Source organism: Astyanax mexicanus, chromosome 14 (genome assembly GCF_023375975.1).
Source record: "Astyanax mexicanus isolate ESR-SI-001 chromosome 14, AstMex3_surface, whole genome shotgun sequence".
Lineage (NCBI taxonomy): Eukaryota > Metazoa > Chordata > Actinopteri > Characiformes > Acestrorhamphidae > Astyanax > Astyanax mexicanus.
Window position 1 is genome coordinate 14,284,929 of NC_064421.1, and position 26,791 is coordinate 14,311,719.

At 37.0% G+C, this 26,791-nt stretch overlaps 1 protein-coding gene across 2 annotated transcripts in view; it reads right to left on the reverse strand.

Annotated features, from left to right (window-relative positions):
- Positions 1-26,791, reverse strand: part of LOC103040475 (BTB/POZ domain-containing protein 7) — a 56,772-nt gene that overhangs the window by 11,304 nt on the left and 18,677 nt on the right. For both annotated transcript variants that reach the window (XM_049463675.1, XM_049463677.1), the window contains exons 2-8: positions 24,284-24,536; positions 19,918-21,117; positions 4,413-4,621; positions 3,645-3,720; positions 1,862-2,022; positions 1,512-1,655; positions 45-234 (exon numbers count right to left, since the gene is read on the reverse strand). In XM_049463675.1, coding sequence (XP_049319632.1) covers positions 45-234; positions 1,512-1,655; positions 1,862-2,022; positions 3,645-3,720; positions 4,413-4,621; positions 19,918-21,117; positions 24,284-24,365 — 2,062 coding nt within the window. In that variant the 5' untranslated portion in view covers positions 24,366-24,536. The remainder of the gene's footprint in view (positions 1-44; positions 235-1,511; positions 1,656-1,861; positions 2,023-3,644; positions 3,721-4,412; positions 4,622-19,917; positions 21,118-24,283; positions 24,537-26,791) is intronic.

The following is a 26,791-nucleotide window of genomic DNA, read 5'->3' on the forward strand; positions in this document are numbered from 1 at the left end:
ACCAAAGCTTCACTTAAGACCACGACCTGGGAACGCGTCCTTACCTGGTATCTCGTTGGCCACAACGGACGGGGCCACTGCCTGGCTGCTGGTGATTTGCTGATGGTTTATGATGTGACAGCACTGGGGGACAGCGTTATTGACCATGTACAGGGTGTCGGGCACGTTAGACATGCGCACCATCCTCAGCCGTACGAGATCGGTCTGTTCCACCATCATCTCCTCCAGGACACACTACACATACACACACACACACACACACAGACAGGTACATGAACATAAAATGTGTTTTTAAGTATCCAAGATGCAAAAAAAAAAAAAAAAAACAGTAATGGAGGCCTATTGACTGAATAGAGAACCAGGTATTTCTTTTTTAAATGTTTAAATTTGTAACTATTAAAAAGGATTCTCACTAAAGCTGAGCATTACAGTAAATATATTCTATCACAATAATTAGAGCAATATTATTTATTGCAATACTTTGACGCAGACAAAATGCTTCATTAGAAGCAGATTTCTAAAAACTACTAAATAAAATATTCTTTAAAATCTAATACAGTACAGACTTCTATTCAAAATGTTCTGCACTGCATCCGATTAATTAGGACTAATTGCACTCTCTAATGAAAAGTGGTCAGTTGGTGTTGTTTAAGCACTAATAATACCCAAGAAATGTAAAAATTATACTGTGCATCATGATTACAAAATAACAAAATACAATGCCCAACCCTAATAGTCACTTTGAAAACCTTGCATTTCTTTTTTGCAGGTTTTCGTGATGAATGGACAAAGAGAAATGCTTAAAAATTACTTTTTAAAGAACTAAATCTTTTAATAATAATGGGGTAAACCTTAATAACCCCTTCCTTTTGTTTAGTTGCTTAGTTATTTTTTGTCACTTGCATCTACTATAATCTACTATTAGGGGTGTTAACGGTATATGTATTCTTTACGAACCATCACGGTACGGGGGTCATGGTTCGGTTCATCCAAATGCATGCAGAATACACAGTACAGGCAGTCTGTAGGAGGACCTTATGTTTACAAGAGTAAATCCATCCATCCATCGCTGCACAGAAATCGCACCCTGCCATAGGAAATGAATGGTCGCCTGTCGCTTTCCAGTGTGAACGCAGGGTTAGGCGCTCGTACTGTGTATCTCTTTCTCTCTTACTCTCATTTGTGCTGTCTCTCTGTCTCTCTCTCTCACTTTTTCTCTCTCTCTCTCCCACCTACACGCAAGAGCCTCTCATGACGACAGTAGGAAAGATCCCTGGTTTTAACATTTCATCCCAAAAAACAAAACATGGTTATAATGAAATTAATAAAGGTGAGGCTATACAGAATGTCCAGCTTCTAATATCAGTTATCTATTATATTAGTGCATCATCAATATTTTCTCACTCCTCCCATTAAGCCTGTCTGGGGAAATACTGGCACAACAAGCTGTGTGTGTGAAGCGAAGCACTTGCCAAGTCGATGTCTAGTATCAAAGCAGAAAGAAGCCCTACCTTTGCCTCCTCCACATATGGAGAAAAGAGGCGCGGGCGCATGTAGATGCCAGTGTTCTTCTGTCTGAGCCAGGAGTTGGCCTTGCCTCCTTCTGCAGTGGGCAGCATGTCTGATGGAGGAGTGCTGATAAGACCTCGCTTCATCTGAAACAAGAACAGGCATCTCAGACAGAGCACAACCTCCGACACTTCGTTAACACACACACTCACTTTTGTTTGACTGTCATGGACTACTGTGGAAGACAGATAGTGTAAAATATTAAAGATAATTCAGAAACCTGCTCTGATACAACAGCCAACAACATTGCGCACGTATACGCACACACGCACACACACGCACTCATACTCACTGCATCAGAGAGGACGTCACTGTTGGCTGGGAGGATGTGCTCCATGCGGATGAAAGGCAGCAGAGGAGACAGGATCTCCTTCAGTTCCTCCACATCCAGATCTCTCCTCTTCACCCCACGCTTGTTCACACTGTGAGCTGTACTGCTCAGCAGGTTGGGCTCTGAGTCACACACAAGCACAGTGGAGTTAAGCACACGATTGGCATGCATTCATTCATTACTATAATAGTGCAGTTTCATTGCAGATAAATGTATAAAGTTACTCTAGAATGAGGACCATACTTTATTAACCACACTTCACTCCTGCCTGCCAAACCCAAGTATCTAACCCACAACACCTTGTTTTCAAAGGCAGGGTGCTCTAACCCCTGAGCCACCACTGGCCAAATATATTCTAACCTGCCCGTTTAAAATATATAATAAATATGACTGATGATAAAGCAATAGCTGATTATGAAGATGATAAACATATTATGAACTTTTAAGAGTGCAGAAATCAATATTTAGAGGAATAAACCTGTTTTTTATTCACAGTTTTCAGGCATCTTGGCATATTCTCCTCCACCAGCCTTACACACTGCTTTTATTCCACTCCTGGTGCAAAAGCTCAAGCAGTTCAGCTTGGTTTGATAGCTTGGGATCATCCGTCTTCCTCTTGATTACATTCCAGAGGTTGTTTTAAATTTGGTAAAATCAAAGAAATTCGTCATTTTTAAGTGGTCTCATTTTGTACAGGGCTGTATAATAAAAGGCAAGATTGATAAATAAAGCAATAGCTGAGACTGCAAAAGTATCGAGTCATCTGCTCATTAAATGCTTTTATTAAAATAAAAGGTATGTAAGAATAGAGTTTATTCTGCTTTTGTTGGAGTAACTTTTTATCATATTCTGGTGCATTACTGTGAAAATTTGATTGTGTTCAGCCACGAGAGCATAAGTGATGTCAGGACACGATAGTAGTTCCTTTCTCATGACATGTGGAATATCAGTGAATAGTTATTTTATTTTATCTTGCTATATATTTGTTATTGGTTATTTCGCTATTATATTAACAATATTGTTTTCACTCTTTTGACCTTATTATACTCATTTAAAATGATAAAAGTGATGCTAAAAACATGGCTTTTAACATGACCTTTGTATATTAGATAAACCATAAAGAAATATCTTTTGGTGTCCAGGTGTCCAGTTTATTACATTAAAATGATTTATTCTACATTACGTATGAGGAAAGAGTATTAGTATTGCATTTTCTTTATACAACACAAGTATTGTACTTAAGTATTGTCGGTAAAACTTTACAAAAAGAGTACAATTAATTAACAGTACCTGCCACAGACTGTCTAAATTAAATTACCTCACCTCACATACATTATTAATCAATACAAAACTTTCTTAATTCCTTGTTAATTAACAGTATTTTTATTTTTAGTTTAATAATGTCTTAACCTTTGTCTATTAATAATGAATGAGATTAAGTTGAGATATTTTTTTGCCATTTAATAATGATGTACCCTTATTTTATTAAGTGTTACCATATTGTAATGCTGCAACTCCAAATATTTGACTGGTAAGGTATGCCTCAGCACTGTACTGATGCGTTATGTATAATGTGTGTGTGTGTATATAGCCTTAATGTGGAAGATCTCCAGTGTGAATCAATATGTATCTGTCATTTTGGTGTCATTATAGAGCCTAGAGGAGAGCATTTATTTGAGATAAGGCAGAAATACTCAGTGCAGCAGGGGCGACTTTGGAGGGTCATTGGGAACAGCAATCTCACCTCGGTCAGCCATCCTCCTAATGAGCTGGTGCTCACCCCACTTAATCACATACTTCAGAATGTCCTGCTCGCTCGCCTGTGAAAGAGAGGGCGGGGAGGGGCCGGGGAGACAGCGAGACACAGCACAGGAATATCACCCACCTCATATTTCACAAAGACGGGCTGAATGGTTTGAGACTCAGATGACAGATTGGTGCAGATGCAGGGACCCACTGTAGCTCTTACACTGGCTCCTCAGTCTGCTCTGTCTGTCTGGCACCATTTATTTGGCAACCACCATCATCCATGCACACTGAGCCTTTAAAAAGGGCTTAAAATCTGCACCCCAAACCCATCTAATAGAGTGTGTGAGTGGTGTGTTGGTGTGAATGAGTGTGGCTGTGTTTGTATGTGTGGGCTACATGCCCTCAGGCCCAGTTTAAACCATGAGAATGTTTCTGCTTTGACACAAAGGTGAGTTTATCAGATGGCTCCATTCTGGGAGGTGCAGCTCAGATTAATTACAAAACCCAGTGGAAAGTGGGTCATCAGGTCACGCTATTATACAGCATGCATGATGACGGGAGAAACAAGAACACAGTGTCTCGGTGTTTCCACACAAAGGGGAATAAAAACCTAGTAAACAAATGCACATGGAGGACAGAGATTAAACATGAATGATAAAACGAATGTGTGAATATGAAGGTAAAACAATGTGTCAAAGTGCTGTAAACAGGGAGAACACCTTTACTATACAGACCACGTTCACCTGGCTGCAGAGAGTCGTACCTGTAGGTAGTCTGACTGGATAGCAGCCAGCAGTTGATCCTTGACCAGCTCATACAGCACTTCTGAGGTCATGACCTGGCTGAACTCCTCACACAGAAAATGCATGGCCTGTCTGTGGACCCATTTGGAGCCATAGGGCTGAGAGCTCCACTTCAGAATGGAGACCAAAGACTCCAGAGAGATGCTCTCTATGATGATGTCCTCGCAGCCTGAAAGAAAGTGAAATATATCAAACAGTTAATTAATTAATTAATTAATTAATAGCTTTATTAACTATTTATCTATTTAACTATGGTGTATTGATAAATAGGTCCACAATGTAATTTGTTACGATTTGTATAAAAATATTTGGTAAAATGTACTTAACCGAAATCTAATGTTCATGTGAAGAAAAAGTTGGGGCGCCCCGCATTTATAACAATTAAACATTTCTAAACAACCTAAATTTTAAATAGGTTCATCACTTTAACTGCAGATCATGAGACCATGGTTAGAGAGGATTTTGGAGGAGCCTGTTTTAGTAAAACCTAAGCTATTAGTTAGTGTTTCTGTTGATCCGAAAGCTCTTACAATCAGAAACAAGGTTGTAGATGCAAATAAATGTGAACTAAATCAGAAACAAAAACTGTTAGGAATCAGCCATTCTACTGTCTGCAAAATAATTTTCCTGTGAAACAACTTTTAAAATATTCAGGTCAAACATTCCACTATCTACCATTGAAAAGAAACTGAACAAGTTAATTTTTTTATGGAAAGTGTGCAAGTAAGAAATCTTTCCATTACCGAATTACATTTTTTAAAGGTTTAACCACAAGGGTTTAGATTAAGATAAGCCTGTTAAATAATTGTGAATAGATGATAAATGAAAGTAGCATGCAATTTTGTTAAGTATGTGTTCAACCCTTGTCAAAATATAACTCCTGGGCTATATTTGACCTTGGCATACTGCTGAACCTTAACTGTTGAGTCTGTATTTCATTATTGTACAAGTAAGGCATTCCAAATTCTGCCACAACAACCAAATTGAATTTTCTGGTATTATTTGAGATATCAGGATACACTGAATTATTCCCTAAAAAATCGAACTAAATCGTTATGAGGTATCATGTAATACCCAAAATTTATGCAAAGTGAACAGTGGTTTAAACTAGGTCATTTTTTTCTCCTCAGGAGATTATATTTTTCTATTTGGGCCTACTTAACATTCGCCTCCTGCACACATTAACTGCACAAGGACAGAAGGGCAGACAGGAGAGATAACATCAGCCAAAGTCTGCTGCAAAGACCCGGCACAGCACACCCTCTGCTCAACACCTATGAATCACTCCATGCAGCAGCAGCAAGGGCGCAATGTGGCCAGCACTAACCCGAAGATAATCCAGCCCTTATTTTCCATTCAAAGGCTAAAGCTTGCAGCACGGCGGACCCCTGCTCACATTATCACCTGCAGGTCAGGGTCTCATCCACCTAACAGCTGCCTTAAAGAACAGATGAGGCCAGAGCATATTACTACTATAGTACTGCCTGAGTTCCACTGCACAGAGAAACGCATCCTCAGCTAGGGCTGGTCGATTATGTAAAATATTCTTCAATTTTTTTTAATTGTATGATTTCAATTACCGTTTTTTTTTTGCACTATAAGGCACACCGGATTATAAAGCACACAATCAATAAACGTCTATTTTCTGGTGTATTTTTATACACAAGGCGCACCGGATTATAAGGAGCACTATCAATAAATGTTTATTTTTCTGGTCTCTTTTCATACATAAAGTGCACAGAATTATACGGCGCACTGATGATTTTTGGGAAAATTTAAGGAGTTTTAAGTACGCCTTATAGTGCGAAAAATATGGTATCTTTATTCTTACATAGCAACTAAAAAAAGTATGAAACCTTAATAATAGCAAGCAGCTCAACCACACAAGTAGCTTTATATAAATATTTAATATTTATTTATATAAAACATAATGCAATTAAACTCATATACTTATAAAAATATACTCATATTTCAGTTAAGGAAAAGTGCAAAATATTAAATTGCAGCCACATAAGGAGTTCTTTACAGGTTACTGATAAAAGCACAAGTCTGTCTACTGAGACTCACTCTGTCAGGTTCTATATATAAGATATACAATCTCTATTATACCATTTTAAAATTCACATACAAAACATCAGCATCGCTAAACTGCACCTTTCAAACCTACAGTCACAGCTAGCTACAGTTTGCATGGCTGATAATTATAAATGTAGTAGCAATGCTTACATTAAGCGAGGATAGTACTCGAGTTGTTTTGTGTTACATCTGACCTAAGGAAACTCACTCAATTCTGAAGCGCAGACACATTTCCTTTACTTTTATCTCTTCAAAATGAAGCATGAGGCATTTCCTTCCATACCAGGACATATTTCCAAGTGAAACACAATATCAGAGAAGGCCTCTGAGTGTTTTCACTCGGTGATGGGGGTTGGGAGAGTGGGAGCCAATGTCATCTTCCTTACTTGCTGGTGCAAGGTGACAATATAAAGCAGAGTCAGTCAATACAGATTTTAGATTTATATTACCATTAGAAAATGATATTCTGCATCATATATGCGTAATCTGACTAGTGTGTACTTGGAATAATTTTGATATTAGCCAGACAAGAGTTCATAAATAGATACTGCATTAATCTCCTGATCCCCAAGTTCATTATTCAGTTTTAATGCTAATGCACAATCTACTGAGAATTGTTTAGTAACTGGTTGGTTTAGCATATCTTCTGGAGCCCCACATGGCTCTACTTTAGAGCCTTATGAAACTAATGGTAAATATGATAGCAATACAGTTCTGAGCATGAAGAACTAAAGCGTGGGCATGCATACAGAGTCTACAGGGTTAAAGTAAAAAAAAATAATAATATAAGAACAGAGCTGTATATTAAAAATATCATTATTACAAATCCACTTGAATTAAAAATATATTATACAAAAATAGCAATTTCTGTGTCTGATGAGTAACATGCTGCCTCTTTATGAGGAGCTAACTGAGTTTACTGATTTGTTGATTGCTAACGAGCACTCACTGTCTTCTACATAAGGTACTTTCTCTTCAGTAGGCAAAGGATACAGAATACTGGCTTTAGCTAAATAAAACCTGTTCAAATTAGTATGATATAAATATCAGGATTTATAAGCTCCTATTAAGTAGTTATTTTGAATCTGGTATCAGTATTCAGTATTGGCAGATACTTGTATCTGTATTGGAAGGAAAAAGTGTTATCATTGCATCTGTAAAGCATTTTAGCCATGGCTGCTAATACCAGAATGAGAAACAGTTGCCAGAATGAGTCGTGGTTGCCAGATAAAAAAAAAGACAATCCAAATGTTTAAATGAAAACCCATATTCCAGAAAGTAACACTAGTCCACAATATGTCTCCATGTTTCGCTCATTAATTCACTAATTAATATCATGCGCACATTCAAGTTTCCAACAGACAGGATATGACAACAAATGCACCACACTTTTCTCTGCCATTTCTACTGTATTTATTTGTTTCTTATGAGATCAAGGAACCACCGTTTTTGGCAGTCATAACACATTTTAATAGTAGCCTTAAAAAAATTGCACCAAATGAGCCAAATTTGACAGGAAACTCATGAACCTACCCCTAAACCCTAAGAATAGCATCATCATTTTATTTATAAAAAAATAAGTCTAATGTATATCATTCATGTGAAATAAAACATTATTACACTTTTTCATTAGCATTTTATCACTTGGACCTGGGAAAGAAATGGAGACTAAATCAAAATAAGGTCAAGCAGCGTTTAATGACACAGATTCAGAGCGGAAGGAACTATCCTGTGCTCTGAAGTCCCAGTCAGCTAACACCACCCTCCACCCCCCCACCTCCTCTGAACCAATTTCCCAAACATTTCTCAAATCGTAGCACATACCAGAACAGCGGGTGCTGCTTGAACTCCATTAACTACCAACCCACAGCAATGCCTTTGATACCTTCACACCTTCCGGGCTTCACTTCCAACTGCCCCCATTCCATCCCCACATTCTCCACGTTAAATAAACACAGTGGCAACAGACAGGAGGGAAGTAAGCTGCTGGGTGTTAATCTATTCAAAGTAAGCTTCAGCTAGTGATGCCAGTGGATGTGAGTCTACATAAGCTGTCAGTTGATGTAGGAAAATCACTAAGGAGGTAGCCACGGGGACATCAGAGATCCATTTCTTTCTTTCCTTTTGGTATAAACAAGCAAGTATTGCTTAAGGCACATAAGCAGACAGGAGGAAAAGCTTTCAGGTATTAGAAAAGTGATGGGAGATTAGTGAGGCAAGCGCACACACATATATCTCTCACTGTCAGCTTCTGGCAGTAGTACAGTTCAGCTTTCTGGACTGTTCAATATTTTTAAAACAGCCCCTTCCTTCTTCATACCGAGAACACTCTACAGTGCCACACAGAAAGAAAGCCTAAATATCTCAGCCAGAACTCTCAGACTTAATCACTGAGCCTCTTTTCTGATTTCATTTTTAATGGCCGATACTTGTGCAGCGAGAGACGGGCAGCCCCACTTCAACGTCTCTCCGAATTGTCACGAAATACATTTGCCTCCAAAGACTTGAAACAGTGAAATGAGAACACCTCATAAATAGACCACAGGATTTAGAATGCCCTTTGCTGTTGTGACTGTGTCCCGTGTGGAGGACGATGTAAAGCTTAAGATGTGAACAGTGCGTTTCCAGACAGAAAAGCAGACAGAAAAGCAAACAGTTCAGTCAATCGGAAACCTACACATCATAAAGTAAGCTCTCTTAGATATTAAAATAGATGATAAAAATAACAGGAATGAAACAGAACATAAAAGTCACGATTTGACCACGTTCTCACCACAACACAGACCTTACGGTTTAGTATAATTTAAGTACAACGGAGAAAAACCACCAAAACCCCTAAAATGCATCAGACTAGGTTTCTTTTTATTAAAAATGCTTGTTAAAAAATAGGCTTGCTGCCAATTTGCTAACGGCTTACATCTTAAGGCGGGGATTTTTTTTTTACTTTATTTTTATTGGCACTTTATAAAAACAAGCAGGCATACTCTACTACAGATTAAACCAAAAAGAGGAGTTCAGTCCTCATGATCTTTCTTTTTATAAAGCTATACTTTTATATAGCAACTACAAAAAATGATTGTGCTCATTGTGACAATGATGCTCAAACTATATACAGCACTTCAGTTTTTAATCAGTTTCTCTGATTTTGCCATTTATAGGTTTATGTTTGAGTAAAATGAACATTGTTGTTTTACTCTATAAACTACAGACAACATTGCTCCCAAGTTCCAAATAAAAATAGCGTAATTTAATGCAAAGAGAACAAGTTTTAATTTATTATGTTTTAAGAGTTCAGAAATCAATATCTGGTGGAATAACCCTGGTTTTTAATCACAGTTTTCATGCATCTTGGCATGTTCTCCTCCACCAGCCTTACACACTGCTTTTGGATAAAAACAAGCAGTTTAGTTTGGTTAGATGGCTTGTTCCTTCCTGACACAGTTAAGCAGCATTCCTACTGTAGATTAACTCTTCAGTGTCCTCAAGTGGAGGACCAGGTTGATCAAAGTCACTCACGGTTTATACACCACAGTAAATACATCATATTAAACTATAGTAAAATTAATGTATCTCTCCCTACTTCCTTTCCTCCTCAGCTTTCTTTATTACCTGTTCCTCATTTCACTTTACATTTACTGCATCCAATCTCATACTACTCTATTTCTCCCCGCATCCTGTATCTTTTCTGCCTAAATTTCCATCATTATCGGTTTCTAACATATTCCCTAACTCCTCTGTATCTCTCTTAACAGCTGGCACACAGCATGTGTGCACACACACTCTCTCTCTCACACACACATGCACGTACACACAGCCTTTGAAGGGTAAATCCTTGCTTTTCCTTTGGAGGTTTGCTTTGGAGGTTATGCCAGAGAGATGAAAGGAACCGCCTCTGTTCTCTATTAGCCAATTGGGATTCACAGGACTATACAGACCTGTAAAAGTTCTGCGCTTCCCAATATCAGCCTTAAATCTGGAGCAGGCTTCTTCCAACTTTCCCATGGTTACACTCAGTGCATCGGAGATGTAACTGATCCAATTCAGTTGCTCTAATCATTTTAAATAATATCTATTTTTTAATGGCTAAAATGCACTGTAAATAAAAAAAACTCTAAAAAGATTTCAAAGCAAAGAAAATATCAAAGCATCAAAGGGTATCAAATTTGCCAACAAGTTAGTTCTATATGAAATACAATATCTAAGGAATGTGTGGTATGGGAATAGTGAGCCACTGCTGCTATGTGGTATTTCTAATGTACACAAGACTCAATTAGTCATGGATCCCCATTAAGCTTTCTGCCAGGGGCACACAAAGAAATCTATGAGGACAAACTTTTTTTTATTATTTCTTCTGCCAGCAGTGGTGACTATAAAACTGCACCAACACGAAGGCAATTTCAAGGGGCTCTAAAGTCCATAAATGAATCAATTTTAGATCATTTACAAACTTTTTACAAACTTTCATTCAGTATATAGACAGAGCAGTGAAAACCATGGTTGCCAGTCCTGAACAGCAATTAAAAAATTTTGTTTCTTTGTAACATATGTGGCTAAAGCAAAAATATATATATAGTAAGTAATATAATACAGGAAATTGACAAATCCTGCACCTAACAGCTGGGGTTATGCATAGGGCTCAGCCAGGATCTACTACTCACTGAACTAACAACAATAGCAAAACCACCACAATCTGATACTGGCTCGACAAGAATCCAGAAGCACAGCCTAACACTATGTTCATGGTCCATTGCCTCAACTGCCAAGTAACAGACCTACCAAAAAATAACCTATGAACACATAGAATCCCTCCTTAATCTAAGCTCACTTCCTTTAACTATGGCAACAACACACTTACCTAAGCACAATCACACACAATAAATCACATTATAAGTTGCGTGAGCAGAACACAGCAACCACTACCATCTGATACTGGCTCGACAAGAATCCAGAAGCATAGCGAACTATGTTCATGGTCCGTGCCTCAACTGCCAAGTACTCAGACGTCTACAAAAATAATATATAATATTATATATATAATAATATATAATATTATATATATAATATATAATATATAATATATATATATATACACATACACACACACATATATATATATATATATATCTCCCACTGTTTCCAATTTTCGCCTATATATATATATATATATATATATATATATATATATATATATATATATATATATATATATATATATATATAGGCGAAAATTGGAAACAGTCGGATCAAGTGTGCATTATGTATATGTATATCCTGTATTGTAACTTTTGTGCATGTGCACACTGATAATTATTTCATGATTGCGATGACATTGCAGCATTATACAATACAATGTTTCAGCATCACCATTGTGATTATAGAATAATTAAAGACACTGGAATTTAAATATATATTTAAAACAAATATAGATATGAACCATTGTTTACACATACCACACAGTAGCTCATTAAAATCAATTTTCAGTTTTAAGGAGCATTCTCATCTCATAATGCTTAATAAACTCCTCTGTTTTAACAGACAAGGAATTTAATGGACCACTTACAATGTTTTAATCTCAACACAACTTTATTATTCTCAAAGGAAAGATAATGTTTGCATTGTTAATTCATATTCTAATGTTCGAACACGGCTAAATTAACATCAAATATTTGATACCGATCTATTTCCTTTCACAATGTCAACACGCGCAAGACAAATAAAATGATCAGGAAAGAAAGAGCAATGGCATTACAGGTACTTTTTTCCGTGGTCACGGGTCATAAGGAAATGTTAGATTGGTGACGGTTTCATGTCAACAACAGCTCGTGTGAACAATAGAGCCTGTCAGAGAAAGATAAAGTATGGACAAAGAATGTGTGGACAGTTTGTGGACGTGGTGGGAAATGTGATGAGGAAACCTGGAGTGCTTTCACAAAATGCCACCTGTTCAACATTTAACATCATGTAAAGATATTAATCATTTACCAGGACATTTAACAGATTTTAAACAGAGGTAACAGACCTAAGCCTCTTTAACTGTGTAAACAGCTCAATCATACTGATTATATAACACAGAGAGGAGAATAACCATCACTATTTAGTAGGGCTATCACAACGTGCACATCTTCAAGATTATAAAATACTATAACCATAAAAAATACTACTTTATAAAAATAAAAAAACCTGTTCACTCCCCACTGAGACCATTTTTTATTTTTATATTCTGAGTGAATTATTGATATCATTACATAATGGAGCACTAATGTGAAAAAGCAAAAAAAAAAACCTGCAATATCATTTTTTTCCATCCCTACAATTTAGTAATTTTGAAAATCTAAAAAGCTGATCCAATAGTCCTGTTCTTTTTTTAAATTAAATAAAATGCATATTTAAGAATATTTATAGTGCAATAAATATATGTATAGGAAAAATTGCATTGTCAGTTTTTTCCAGCCCTACAATTTAGTCATTTTGAGAACCTAAAAAGCTGATCCAAGTCCTGTTCTTCTTTTAAATTAAATAAAATGCATATTTAAGAATCTAAAATACTAATCCAAGTCATATTTTTCTTTAAAACAAATAAAAATGAATATTACAGAATTCAAAATGCTGATCCAAGTGCTGTTTTTCTTTTAAAACAAATAAAGTGCATATTTAAGAATCTAAAAAGCTGATCCAAATAGTCCTGTTCTTCTTTTAAAGCAAATAAAACGCATATTTAAAATCTTAAAAGCTGATCCAATAGTCCTGTTCTTTCTTTTTTTTTTTAAAGCAAATAAAAATGCAGATATAGGTAACACACCTTTATATATATAGTGTGTATCTATTATCTAAATGTAAAATGAGTTAAACATGCTTCTGATTAAACCAACTAAATGTGTTTTAATTGAGTATAGAGTACAGTTCTACAAAAAGTGAGAATATAAAACTACATGCATAATACTGGTATAATATTTTTTATCTACGGTCTGAAAGAGCACAAAGTGCCCTTTCCTCATTAGAATGGTTGAACTGTCATGTCTCATACTGTGAATACAAAGTATTCATGTCAGGCAAAGACAGATTACAAATGCTAATATTAATTCACCTCTTTCCTGTTTGCTCAGATTTTCTCTCTCTCTCTTTCTCTTTGCAGTGACTTTCTTTTTTAGTTTATCCCTGAAATATGGAAGGTAATGAGATTTTTGACATTGAGACACGGAAGAAGAGAGACTAGAGTTAATACTTTGTTTACCTCTTAGTGTTTGCACATTATATCCATTACTGCCTCAAACTACTTTTACAGACATTGTTACACCAATGTCACCATAAATCCAAACGGATAATTTGATTGTAAAATGCCTGCAATAAAAAGAGTATAAAGAATAGACTATAGACTATGAAGAGCTGCAATAAAAACAGTAACAGAAGTTTGAAGATATGTCTGAAAGTAACCTAGTGGGGAAAAACTGCAGCATTGTTCAACACAAGACATCTTTTCGCCTGGGAGAGAGTGAGAGAAGGACACTGGCTGGGATTGCTTGTTGACCTGTAGCATCTCAGATACGTCTTCTACAGCTCTCATCCAACAGCACACACTGCTGTTAGGTCCTTCAGTAAACAAGAAAAACAAAGTCCTGACAGGTAGAACAGTGCTAAAAAAATACTGCATGTTTGAGCAAGTCCGTAACTCGGAGATAAGTAGCCACATCTGCTTCTGCACAACATGTTACTGGATCATGTTCATATAGGTGAACAATAAAGCAAACATCTTTAAGATATTTACCAAAACACAATACATAGTAGAACCAGTGCTAACCTAATGAGCTAAATAGCTCAATAAATAAATAAATATTCTACTTAAATATGACTAATCATGTTCTTTTGGTAATGATGCATGCAGAAAAAAACATCAATCTGCATGATGATATACTCTAGAGGCCAGATGGTTTGGTGATGAGACTTACTGATACTAATGGTATCAGTCCTGTGGTTTTATTATTATTGGTGAAAATAATGATGATAGCAAGCTGATAATACATGATATTTTGCACCAGCCAGGACTCTCAACATCAAACATGACTTTAGAGCATGAATATAAAGATAATAATGAATGATTTAACAGTCTTTTTCAAACTTAAGCATGTTTTTCAAACCTGACAAAATATATTCAGACAAAAGAGACAAAACGTTCTGCACCAGGCAGGGTGAATACATCACATACCAAGGCTTAAAAATATTTAACTGGTCTAGAGAGATTCCTTATGAGCAGGAAAAAAAGTCCAGCTCAGTCTGAGAAGCACCCAGAGCTTCAATGCACAATCACTCTGACTGATGATTTGGAAGAACTTCAAGCCACGTTTAGTGTCACCAACACAGGAAACATCCAAGCTCAGGAAGTCTTATAGTGTAGATGCAGAAATACTCTAGCGGGGAAACCTCTGAGCCATGCAGTATAAAAATGTATTTTGGCCATAAGGGAAACACACAAACAATGATGCAATAATGCAAGTCCTGTAGCAACAAGTTTAACCAATCAGGATTCCCACTCTATCATTAACATCAGTAAAGCACAGTGACAAAGCTCCAATACATCAGCTAACAGGCACCTGTGGTGACTAACATCACCCTGAAAGTGATGTGGAAAGAGAGTGCCATCTTCCACACAAAGAGCAAGACCAATCAATTTATATTAGTGCTGGGCGGTATGGCCAAAAATGCATATCACGGTATATCACAGTATTTTTATTTTATTGTTTTGCATGACTGGGCTTTAAAATAGCTTTGTGAATTACTGTACTGTTAGGAGTACATATAATATAAAACACTAAGGCTTTAAATTAAGGCTTTGATTAGTATTGGGTTTACTTTGTCCCACAAAATTACACAATATATGAAGAAATCAGACTTTATCAAAAAAATAGCTAAAAAATGTAAACAATAGACCTTAAAAATAAATACACTAACAAATTTAACACGGCTCCCTTTACATAATTAAATGTTTTAATAAATAGTTCCATAAACACTATAAACCTAAAATACTTAATGTTTAAGTGTTCAAAGAGATATTTCTGTTATATTGCAAAAGTTAGATACAAGTTTAATATCAATTTACTATATGTTATTCCTGAGGCCATTAGAGGCATTACAGCATTTTAATCAGCTACAAATCCTGTCTTTCTTCAGTTATCAAATACATTTAAATAATCCTTCAAGCTACAGTATTAATATTTATTGGATTTTAAAAGGCCTATAGTTACTGCTCTATTTTACTGGGATAAAAACACTCATACAGTAGAAACGGCAGCAGGAGCTGTTCTGATTTCTCTGCAGGATGGAAGTTGACCAGAGTTTGACTCTCTTCTCTGATGGTTCCGAATGTACCAGCATACCGCCCAGCACTAATTTACATTAATCAATTTACTGTCACACATTAAATAAAACAATTTCTGATGTTAAATTCTACTGTTTTGAGCAAACCGTCATAAAACCTGTGTTCCCACCAGCAGCCAACTGAACCACAGCTGCTCAGTAGCGGACAGAGACCTGTTATTTTTGGAGGACAATGGTCTTCTTGTTTGGTGCAGGGTATGGATTGTTCCCACCTGTCAAAACGGACAGAACTAAAGATAAAAATGGAGGGGTCCGCTCCAAGCAATGCAGTTCTAAAAACATTCTGAGACTCTTCTCATTCTGAAAGCAACTCTGACACAACTGCAAAATTCAATACCTGTACAGGTACCTGTCAGAACAGTAACCAGCAGTACTGAAACTGGGGGCTGGGTGCTGGGCTTTTGCATGTCATTCATGCCTTTTCTAATTGACATTACAGCTGAAATATAATTAAAAAATGAATGAGATGTAATTAAAATTAAGATCAAAAGTACTTCATTTTAAAATACTCAAGCAAATATCAAAGTACCATTACTATATTTTGCTTAAAATGTGTTCTTATAGCAAAAAATACTGTAAAAGGTACTGTAAAAGTATTGTAACAAATGGTTAATTAAGGTTATGTAATTGTCTGATACACTTATTTAAGTCAGTAATGCATGGTTTAACTCACAAAAGCTTACATAAGAAAAATAATAAATATCTAATAAAATGACACTGACATTACTATGAAAAATTGGTAAAAAAATAAAAATAAAAAAAAAATCCATTGGGCAGACAGAATAAATTATTGATAAATTTATCACTGTTCCATTAAAGTGATTAACACTAAAATCATGAAATATAACTATATAACTAGTTTTGTCTAGATAAACAATATGCACAGTCCTCCCTTGTTGCCAAGTAGATCACAACTGGGGCTTCACAATATTGTGAAAAAATTATATTATAGTAATATTTTACTGTTCTGTGATATATCTTGAAACCACATTTACCAAATATTGCCAGAAATCAATGATACAACTTTTCATGATCTTAAGTGCATCAATTATTGAAGTAAAATAAATAGTATTTATTTGTACATATTTTCATGTAAAATAAATACAGTGTGAACATTTCTTTGTATTAAGTAGCAAAAAATTATTATTACTAATCACAACCTAATATTGTATTATACTGCTTGGTTATAAATCATTACATCTATAAAACCATCTGAAGACATTAACATGAACATTAACACTTTTAAAGGATTTTCTTACTCATTAGGCTTGGATTCTTATTTAATGTACTTCTTAAAAACGACATCAGGTATGTCCTTGTGTTGTCGATCAGCGAAACACATGACAAAACACCATCTTCCAGTAAACCCTTAATATACTTCAGTGTTCCGCCTTTCCTCGTCTGTAATGGATCACGGTGGAACAAGGACATCACCACATCTTCAGACTCTCAATCAAAGCGAGAAGTCCCACTGAGAAACACAATTTCAGTGCCAGCCCTGTCCTCATCTACCACAGAGAAGTATTACTGAGGAGGCTTTGAAGTGAACACTGATGGCAGTCTTCTCTCACTAATCTTAATGAATGTAAATTTCTCACTGTTAATCTGCTACGGCTAGAAAAACCCACCCACCAAGAGAGTTCAGTGCTGGTCAGATGCAGATGAAATTGGCTGAATTTAAAGTTTTATAAATCTGAAACTGAACATTATATACAGGCCTATTACGATATTCATAGAGACTTACTGTACAATATATAGACACTAGAGGTTGGCGATATGGGCCTAAAATAATATCACAATGTTATTTTTTGCGATAACGATACTCTTGGCGATTTGACAAATCGTATTGCATACAATATGATATGGCACACAACTAACTGAGATATTAAAAATATTCTGCTCTCTGTCAGAGGTGAGGATGAGTCTATGAGCAGACAGTGCCATGTACCCTTTAGGAAAAAAAAGAGTCAATGCAATGATCTATGCATCAATAACTGTGCCACCAGACACACAGAATGGCCTGTAACTATTAAAGATTTTTACAGATTTTTACTGTATCTAAATCAAACTGTTCAACACTGTAAGATCTGTAAAACTAACTAGCCAAACATGACATACGCTAAGAGTCCATCACTCACCCCAGTACACTGTTAGAACAGAGCAGAGCTAAAAAGGACTACTAACAGCAAAAAAGGTGACTGGTCTCGCTTCATGTGACAATGATAAATGATAAATCTGTTTAAATGACAAAATGTAATGCATTTATCGCAGTACTTTCTTAAAAGAATATATAGTCTAAAATATATTGTGACATCTATCCGTCTGTCTAATTCTATATTAGTGCATTTCTATCTTACATACAAATACAAATGAAGGTCTACTAGACCTAAGTCTGCCGACCAATTGGCTCAAACAACAAAGACAAATCCCAATGCACCTTCATAACTGGAACTCAGTGTAGTCCTCCTTCTTAAAATAAATGACCACACACAAAAAAGGAGTTCACGCAGAACCTGTTCGAGGAAATGAGGTGAGAAAGAGGTTTTTAACACCTTAAAAAGACTGCTCTTAAACCTGCACAGTGACCCAGCTCTGGTCAGACCTGAACAAACAGAAAGATAACAGAAACCAGAACTAGGAAATTACTGAGCAGAAGAGAGATGAGAGAAGTGGTGGACGGAATGTCAGCGATGGTGAAAATAGCCCATGACTGGAATATTGGTCAATTATAAGTTAATAAAGGGAGAGCAAAAAGAACAAATCGGTAGAGTAATGTTAAGATAAGAGGGCTTAAAGCAGAAGGTTGGATGCAGATATAAATTAAATTCACACTCTTAAGGCCAAAAGTTTTCAAACCACAGCCCCCCAAATACTTTTTATCTGATGTCGGTCTGGAAAATCTATTCCCTGCATCGAGCCACAAGAACAAACAATCCTTTAATAGCCAAAAAGAATCTGTCAGACAACACTCAGCATATTCATTCTTCCAATGCAGACCTTCTTGGAAACCAAACATAGTGCTGCTTCTATTGCTACAATTGACATCTTATATAAACCTCAATTTTCCTAAAGCAATGGTAGAATCTGATCATTTTATCATAAAAGGAAGACATTAAAGAACAGTCACAATGTAACAAAGCCTGTGTCTGAAACCACTGTTTATAATGGATGCATGCACACCGGCAACGCACACACACACAGGTGCTTCATGACTTTATGTTGAAGCACTATTGAATTTCTTTGCACCCCATGCAGCATTTTGAAGTTACTTCAATAAATCAAAGCCAAACCAAGAGCCCAAAGCCACAGAGAAAGACATCCAGTCTTTTAGTAAACAGAGAGATGCTAATGCTAAGGCTAACATTAGTCGGAAATACTTCGGCTAACATTACTATCCTAGCCCTGTACAGCTCACATCTTTCAGTTGTAAACTGACAATAAGCGTGATAAGTGATGCTGCACAATTTATTTCATTTTACTTATGAGACGCTAAGTTTTTAATGTTCATCTGCCTGGGATGATATATGAACACAGAAAACACAACTTATATCTTAGCAGCACAAACACAAAATAAACCAGCCAGCCACAAAACGATTTATAAAAAAAAACAAAACATTATCTTGTTTTGTTAGAATCAATAGAGTACAGCAAAATCGTGGTAATTTAATATGTCAGTATTTTCTTACACCCTTAATGTTCTATAGTTACAGAATGTTTTGTCGTCCAATGAAAACAATGTGTCTCCAAAACAGCAACTTTACAGAAGAGAGATTATTTCAGGTCATTTTGGAGAATTGTTATTGCTCCATTAATCAAGATTTTTTTTACACAGTATAAGGACAGTTTGTTTGTTTGAAATATGTAGTAAACATGAAAATCGACAAAAATGGAGAGGGACAAATGGAGTTTTCTACTGGACAGTAATGTAATTTGTTTTTAATGTACTTGTCATCAGTCAACAACTTAAATTTTTAATTTATCTGCTAATTTTTACATATTTACTGATGAGCTTATGCTTACCTTGAGCCAGCATGCTGAACTCCAGGAACAGCGCGATGTGATAGAGCTCCATGGCTTCTTCAGTGCGCACTGATACAGCAACCTTTCCTGCTCCACTGCCAGCGGGCAAGGCCTGTGCCTCACTCAGACTGCCCACAGATGGACTGCCATGCAGCACCAGGGACATGTCCACAACGTCCGTGTACATACAGTGCAGTATCACGCGGGCATACTTCCGCGGGATAATGGACTCATCCAGCACTATCAGCGTGGGCGTCTGCAGCGTACGCTCAGTCATCTCCTCGCCGGTCCGTATCCGCCTCTGCAGCAGGTTCCGGAAGAAAGGAGAGCGGGCCGAAAGGACGGCCTTGTGGGCCCTCAGGTCCTCCTCGGGTGATGGTATCTGCCCGCTGCTTCCGGTGCTTCCGTTTACAGTGCTGCCTCCGGTGATACCCCCTCCACTAATACCCCCCACCCCGTCACATGCTTCCGCGAGTTCAGGATCTGAGCAAAAGCTCAGGACAGAGTCATAGTAGGACATGTAGTTAAACAGCATCCTCATGTCATCCTCCAGAGGGTTAGGCAGGCCGAACTCTTCGCTCAGCTGTCGGAGAACGTCAATGTTCCTCATTCGTGTTTCTGCTTCGTCCACTCGAACAGCGCCCAGCTCTCCGGTGTAAAGGAAGTGCAAGAGAGCGGAGAAGAGAGTCACGTTCATGCCTGCAGTGCCCACATCCAGCATCACTTCTGCCCCTCCATAGCCTGATGCTGCTGCGCCCGTGGAGGACAACAAGGTCTTAAAGAAAGGGCAGCGTGCGGCCAGAATGGCTCTGTGGGCAGGGAAACAGGTGCCTTGGAAGACCAGGTCAACATCCGTGCAGTGCTTATGCTGGAACAGGGCGGCCATATCAGAGCGCAGCGTGGACGCCTCGGGCCTGGCCAGGCCAGCGGCCAGACTCAGCTCTTTAAGAGTGGCAGTGCCCTCATACTCCTCCACCAGAGCATTAACGTCACGCACATCCCAGCCTGAGAGCAGCTCCCGCATCTGCCGGGCATGGTCTGCTGAGCGTCCAGCCCTGCGGCGCCTGATAAACCTGCGCTTCAGGGTGGCCAAGCCTGAGCTCTTCTTCTTCCGGTCCAGTGGCCTCTCGTGTCCGACATGCTCCAGACTGTAGAGCTTCGGCTCCCAAGTGTATGACTGCTGCGAGTACAGTGATGTTCCTGAAGAAAAAAAGACAGAGAAACAGTCTACAGCAAAGATGGAGACTTACTTAAACCTCATTCATTACAGTAACCAAATGAAATTTATATAGCTTATTTATCAGCTACACACAAAAAACATACAGGTTTATCCACACAAACCAAACCATCTCTCAATATAAACGCTTTGTTTCATAATAAAGTACAAATTGAGTATCAAATATTAAAAGGAAGCTTAATATTTTCTCAAGCTCACACTGTATCACCTCTGTCTTTTCACACCGCCAATAACATTGCAGCTATACACTATTTCCTGTTTACATTTTAAAGAAAGATCAAAACTGTGTGAAGGCGTGGAGCCACATACAGAGATGTAGAGATAAAAAATGTTATTAGATTTAACTGTATGTCCTGCCTTTACACTCCTTGTCTTTATACTCATTTAGTGGCACTTTCCACAATGTCCTAATTCCTACTGTTCTATTTTGTTATTTTGTGTTTCATCAGCATTTCTTTCTTTTAAACTTTTATGCTTAATCCCCGCTCCTTTAGAGTGATTTTATTCTTGTATTTAATTACAAAAAATACTCTGAATGCAAAGTGTTTTTGTTTATGAAATGTGTCATATAAATACACTTGCTCTATGCTGTATTTTTTTAAGAGACACACAGAGAATTTTTTATAATACAGGACTTCCCACATAGACCTACTTAAAAAAAAAAAAAAGAGGTGATGTACTAGATAACACATATGTCCCTAAAACTCTGGTGTATACTTTTCAAGTCTGTTCTTAAATATCTTGCAGAAATTTAACGTATTTACACTTTCAGTGTGTGAGGACTTCTAAATATTCTATGAAACATATTTGGTCAATTCCTAAATTACATTAGCTAGAGAGTTTTGTGCTCAGGGTTATAAGTGATTGACGTAATTCCATGAGGTTGACATGGATAAGATTATTGGGACACCTACATATTACACCTCTAAGAGCTTTTATGGAATCTAGGTTTGCACTGAAATTATTTATTTTATCATTTTGGCCAAATACACATTAAGCCACTTTTATCACTATTGAGTAAATTAAATAGCACAAATGCATTTTTGTGAAGTCAGTCACTAATGTTGCTTCAGAGGGCCTAACTTTTAATTTCTGTTTTTAAAGGTGGTCCATGAGGTTGAGATCAGGGCCAGTAGCAAGCTGTTTTAAATCAAAATCTACAAACCATGCCTTCATGGTCCTCAAATTGAGCACAGGGCTAAAGTCATGCTGGAACATCCTCAAACTGTTTCCCCAAAGTTGGAAGCATACATTTGCCAAAATAACTAGGTATGCTTAAGGCTTAAAAATGTCCCTTCACTGGAGCTAAAAGGGCCCAGGCCATGGCATGAAAAAGATCAACTCTGTGCTGCTGTGGTTCTTAATTCCACTCACAGCTGATGGTGAAATATCTAGGAGAGGAGACATTTTACAATCTCACATATTGCCTCTGTGGCATCCTATTACAGCACCATGTTTGAATGTAAGAATTTTTAATAGGAGCCTCATAACATGTTTTCTTGTGGAGAAGTCATTAAAATATGTAGATATTTCAACAACAAAATGATTAAAATGCCCAACCCTAGTGTAATGGGGGAAACAGCATGGATAATAGCATAAAGTCTTCTATATGAGCGCATGAGTTTTGCCTTTATATTAAGCTTTCCGTTAAAAGAAAGACTGTCACTGAAAACTGTCGAAAGCTGGAAAAAAAAAAAACTCAATTAGCTCAGCAAGATCATAAAGACCTCCAGGGAACTATATGACTGAGAGCTTTGCAAATTGTCTCCAGCCAGGCATGTCTAGAAACACGTCCAGGAAGAATGATTCTTTTGCCCAAAATCAGCAGCCATTCAGACTGCAGACACACACTCTCCTGGACTGAGCCGACCTGATAACTACCTGCTCCCAAAAAAAAGCCAGGCTTCATGCAGGCTTCAGCAGCACATTATCCCACTCCTTCTCCCTAATGGTTCCGGTGACACTCTGTTAATCACAGTCTCCAGCCCCATTTCACTGGTAATTGAACTGCACTTTCCACAGGAGGGGAATTAAAAATCATTACAGAAATGCCAGTGAATGTCACAGGCCAGGGTTAATCATCGATGGAGTGCCATGGGTTCTGATGTCAAATATCTTGGTTAGGATGCTTCGTTTTGAGGAAAACCAACAGGTAAGCTCAGAGAAGACTGCAAGTTCTGGAAAACATATTTGGTAGAAACCCTGGCAATTTTTAACCTCAACTTTAATTATAAAAATACTTACAGATCTGGAAAAAAAATCCACTTCAATTTCTGAATCAGTTTCTCTGATTTTGCTATTTATTTCTCCCAAATTCCAAATAAAAATTTTATTTGCAGAAAATGAGAAATGGCTGAAATAAAAAAAACTTTCCAGAGCTGTATATCATTATTCTCTGCATTATTTCATCTGAATAAATAACAAATTTGCAGAGTTTCAGTGTGTCAGGACTAGAGTTTTTAAACACCTTACTTTCACTGCTGGACAGAGAATAAGACCACCGAACAGAAATACTCTGAAGGATAAGCAACACAAACTGCAGTAAGGGATGAGCTTCTGTCCCAGACTTTTCTTTACAATGTGGGCCAACTTGGTAGGAGTGTCTAATAGACTAAACAGTGAGTGAACACTTCGTTTACTCCACTCTAACCAGCAAAACACTACTAACACATCACTGCAGTGCTAATCCAAATCCTAAATACCTGCTTTATGCTGGTCCTGAGCCTAAAAACAAAAGACTGTTTAGTTTATGTAACTTCATGAAATGTAATGCACCATAAAACACTACTAATACACATTCAGAATTTCTATAGTAACTAGGAAAAAATCTACATATACTTAGATATCTGTTTGAGGTTTAGTTCTTAGGCATTTCTACTTTCTACTGAAACAAATCAGTCTCATTTTCTTCAAAGCTACCTTGGAACGTCACATGAGGCTGAGTTTAATCAGTGGCTGAGCGTCCATGGCAGTCTAAACAGTTTAGGGAGTTTGTTCTCAGTTGTTCAGTGAAATATGTAATTTACAGGTCTTACTACCACACTGCTTGGCATCACTACAAAATAAAATGCTTACCATTTGTTCCTACACAGAGCACTGTTTAATCTTAGTTTTTAATCAAATACTCACCAATGAATGTCTGCTGGGCCTGTGCATTTCCACCAAAGCGGGGGGAGCATGAGTGTGGGTAACTGGAAGCATTGGCTCCCATCTTCTTCCTCCCTCTTCCTCGTCACTTCTTCACTTCCACCTGCAGGGCCGTCCTTGTCTCTTCGTCATTACGGCCCAGCAAGGATCTCCCTTCCTCAGCTGCCGACTCTGTCCAATAGTGCCTGGGCAGGACTCTGGGCACTGGAAGCCAAGGCCCAAACAGCCATGCCTCCTGCAGAAAGTGGGAGGAGAAAACTGTCAAACTCCTGCGTGAGTCACTGTTTTGAATCAATCACACTGCTGATTGCTCAGTAAGATAAGGTAAGATGGAGGGTTATCCACTCACTAATGTTACTGAATAACCACATCAGCTTGATACCAACGTGACTGTGCACCAAGGAACAAATGGTGAGATGGCACTGAAAAGATGGGACCTGATTTAATCAGTTTAAATCAATAATTAACTCACTTTAAAAAGAGAAAATGTCTGAAAAATATGTCTCTCACTATATTTTTATTCTCATGTATGTAGGTGTTTAGGCTAATTACTTTCATCACCTTTCTTAACGTTTTTATACAATGTACTGCTACAGAAATAATTGTGCTAAATTATAATATTGTCATTTTAAGAACATTTTATGAAACTGATGTAAATAATACAATAGCATAATGTAATAGTATGATAATAAGCAATTACAACATTATTTTAAAGAGCAATGAACTTTTCCTTTTCAAAAAATTCAGACACTGGAGCGGGAACATATAAAATGCTTACACATCCTAAATAAATATAAAACCTGTCTATATTAATGGGCTCTCCATAACGACTAAACATATTGTGTAATACTGAGGACAGCTAAAATGATTGAGGTCATTTCCTTACATTGTGCGATAAGTCTATAATGTTATTATTATGACAGGCCAATAGGTGGTTCTTTAAGGTAGTGTCTATTGCACTCATAAGAATATACATGACCTCTTTAGCGTCTTTAGTACATAACTAGATTTGCTGGCTGAAAAAATATCCGATGAAATAAAATAAGGTTAATGCAATGATAAAAACACTAAATATAACAGAATGCCCAAGGGTAAAGCTTCCTGATTAATCCATGTGAGTGATATATCTTGGAGTGCTATATCTTGTTGGTTCAGAGTGAAATCATTTCTCTTTTCATCCTCTGACTAAATTCTGCCAAATCTCTAAAGACCTCAATAAACAATGTTGTCCTCATTCTGTGGAAATGAGAATTCTGACTGTCTGAACTCCTTCAAAAGAAACTGCAGAACTGGCTTCTTCATAGGGTGAAACCACCTACACAGGTAGGTGAAACCACTCTGAATCAAATTACGACAAAGCCATGTGCAGTTCTGGATTGGTAGCACGACAGGGCTATGACTAAAACTGGCTAACAGTTAGCAACAGTTGGCAAGACTGAGTAAAATGCCAAACAAAACCATAACCGCATGGTTAATAAAACTAGAGCCAACAGAAATGCATCACATTATAGCAAAGATTAATGGAGGCTCCCGATCCTCAATTTGAAGATCAGTTGTTATAAACACTACAACTACTACTTAGAAGTGTTATATAAGATTTCCTACAAGATTTTAACCCTTCATGATAGGGGTGGGCAATATGGCCCTAAAATAACTTTATGCTATTTTTGCGATAACAATATTCTAGGCACTGTGACAAAAAATTAAAGTAAAAAATAAAAAATAAAGAATACACTACTGCAACACAATGAAAATGAAATTTTAGAACTGCATACAATATGATATGGCACACTCCTAACTGAGATATTAAAAATATAAGAATTATATTATATATGTAACAGAAGTCAATGACTTAGAATGTCATGATACTAATAATGCACTCCAAATATCTCTACATATCCAGGACTAGGGCTGGGCGATATGGAAAAAAATCTTATCACGATATAGTTTTCCATATCAGCCGATCTTGATACGTATCACAACATAAATCAACTCACTTTCTTCTACATTTAAAGGTTTCTTTTTACTCCCAATTACATAATAAGTAATTGTAATGGTAGTTATTACCAAAATCACTAGCAGGCTCTGAGCCTTGTGGACAGACTCTAGGACAGGGGTCTCAAACTCATTTTTGCCGAGGGCCACATTGGCATATTGGCTGTCCTCTGAGGGCCAGATGTAACTTATAAATATAAGAAAATGTAACCAGATGTAATACAAAATGAATGTAATTACTCCTTAATGTTAAATAACTCTCAATATACTATTTATTCAATCAAATATTACAGTTGCATGGAAAAATGGTTGCTTGTTGCTCTATTAACATAAATCCTTTTAATTTATAAGTTATATTAACTTTGATCAAAACGTTTGATACTGAAATAAGGCTTAATAAATATAAAATCAAAAATTGTGAGCTGTGACAGATTTAGCATTTCCTCAGATTTAGCAGTTCCTCATCCAACCACTAGTCGGAGCTGCAGCTGCAGC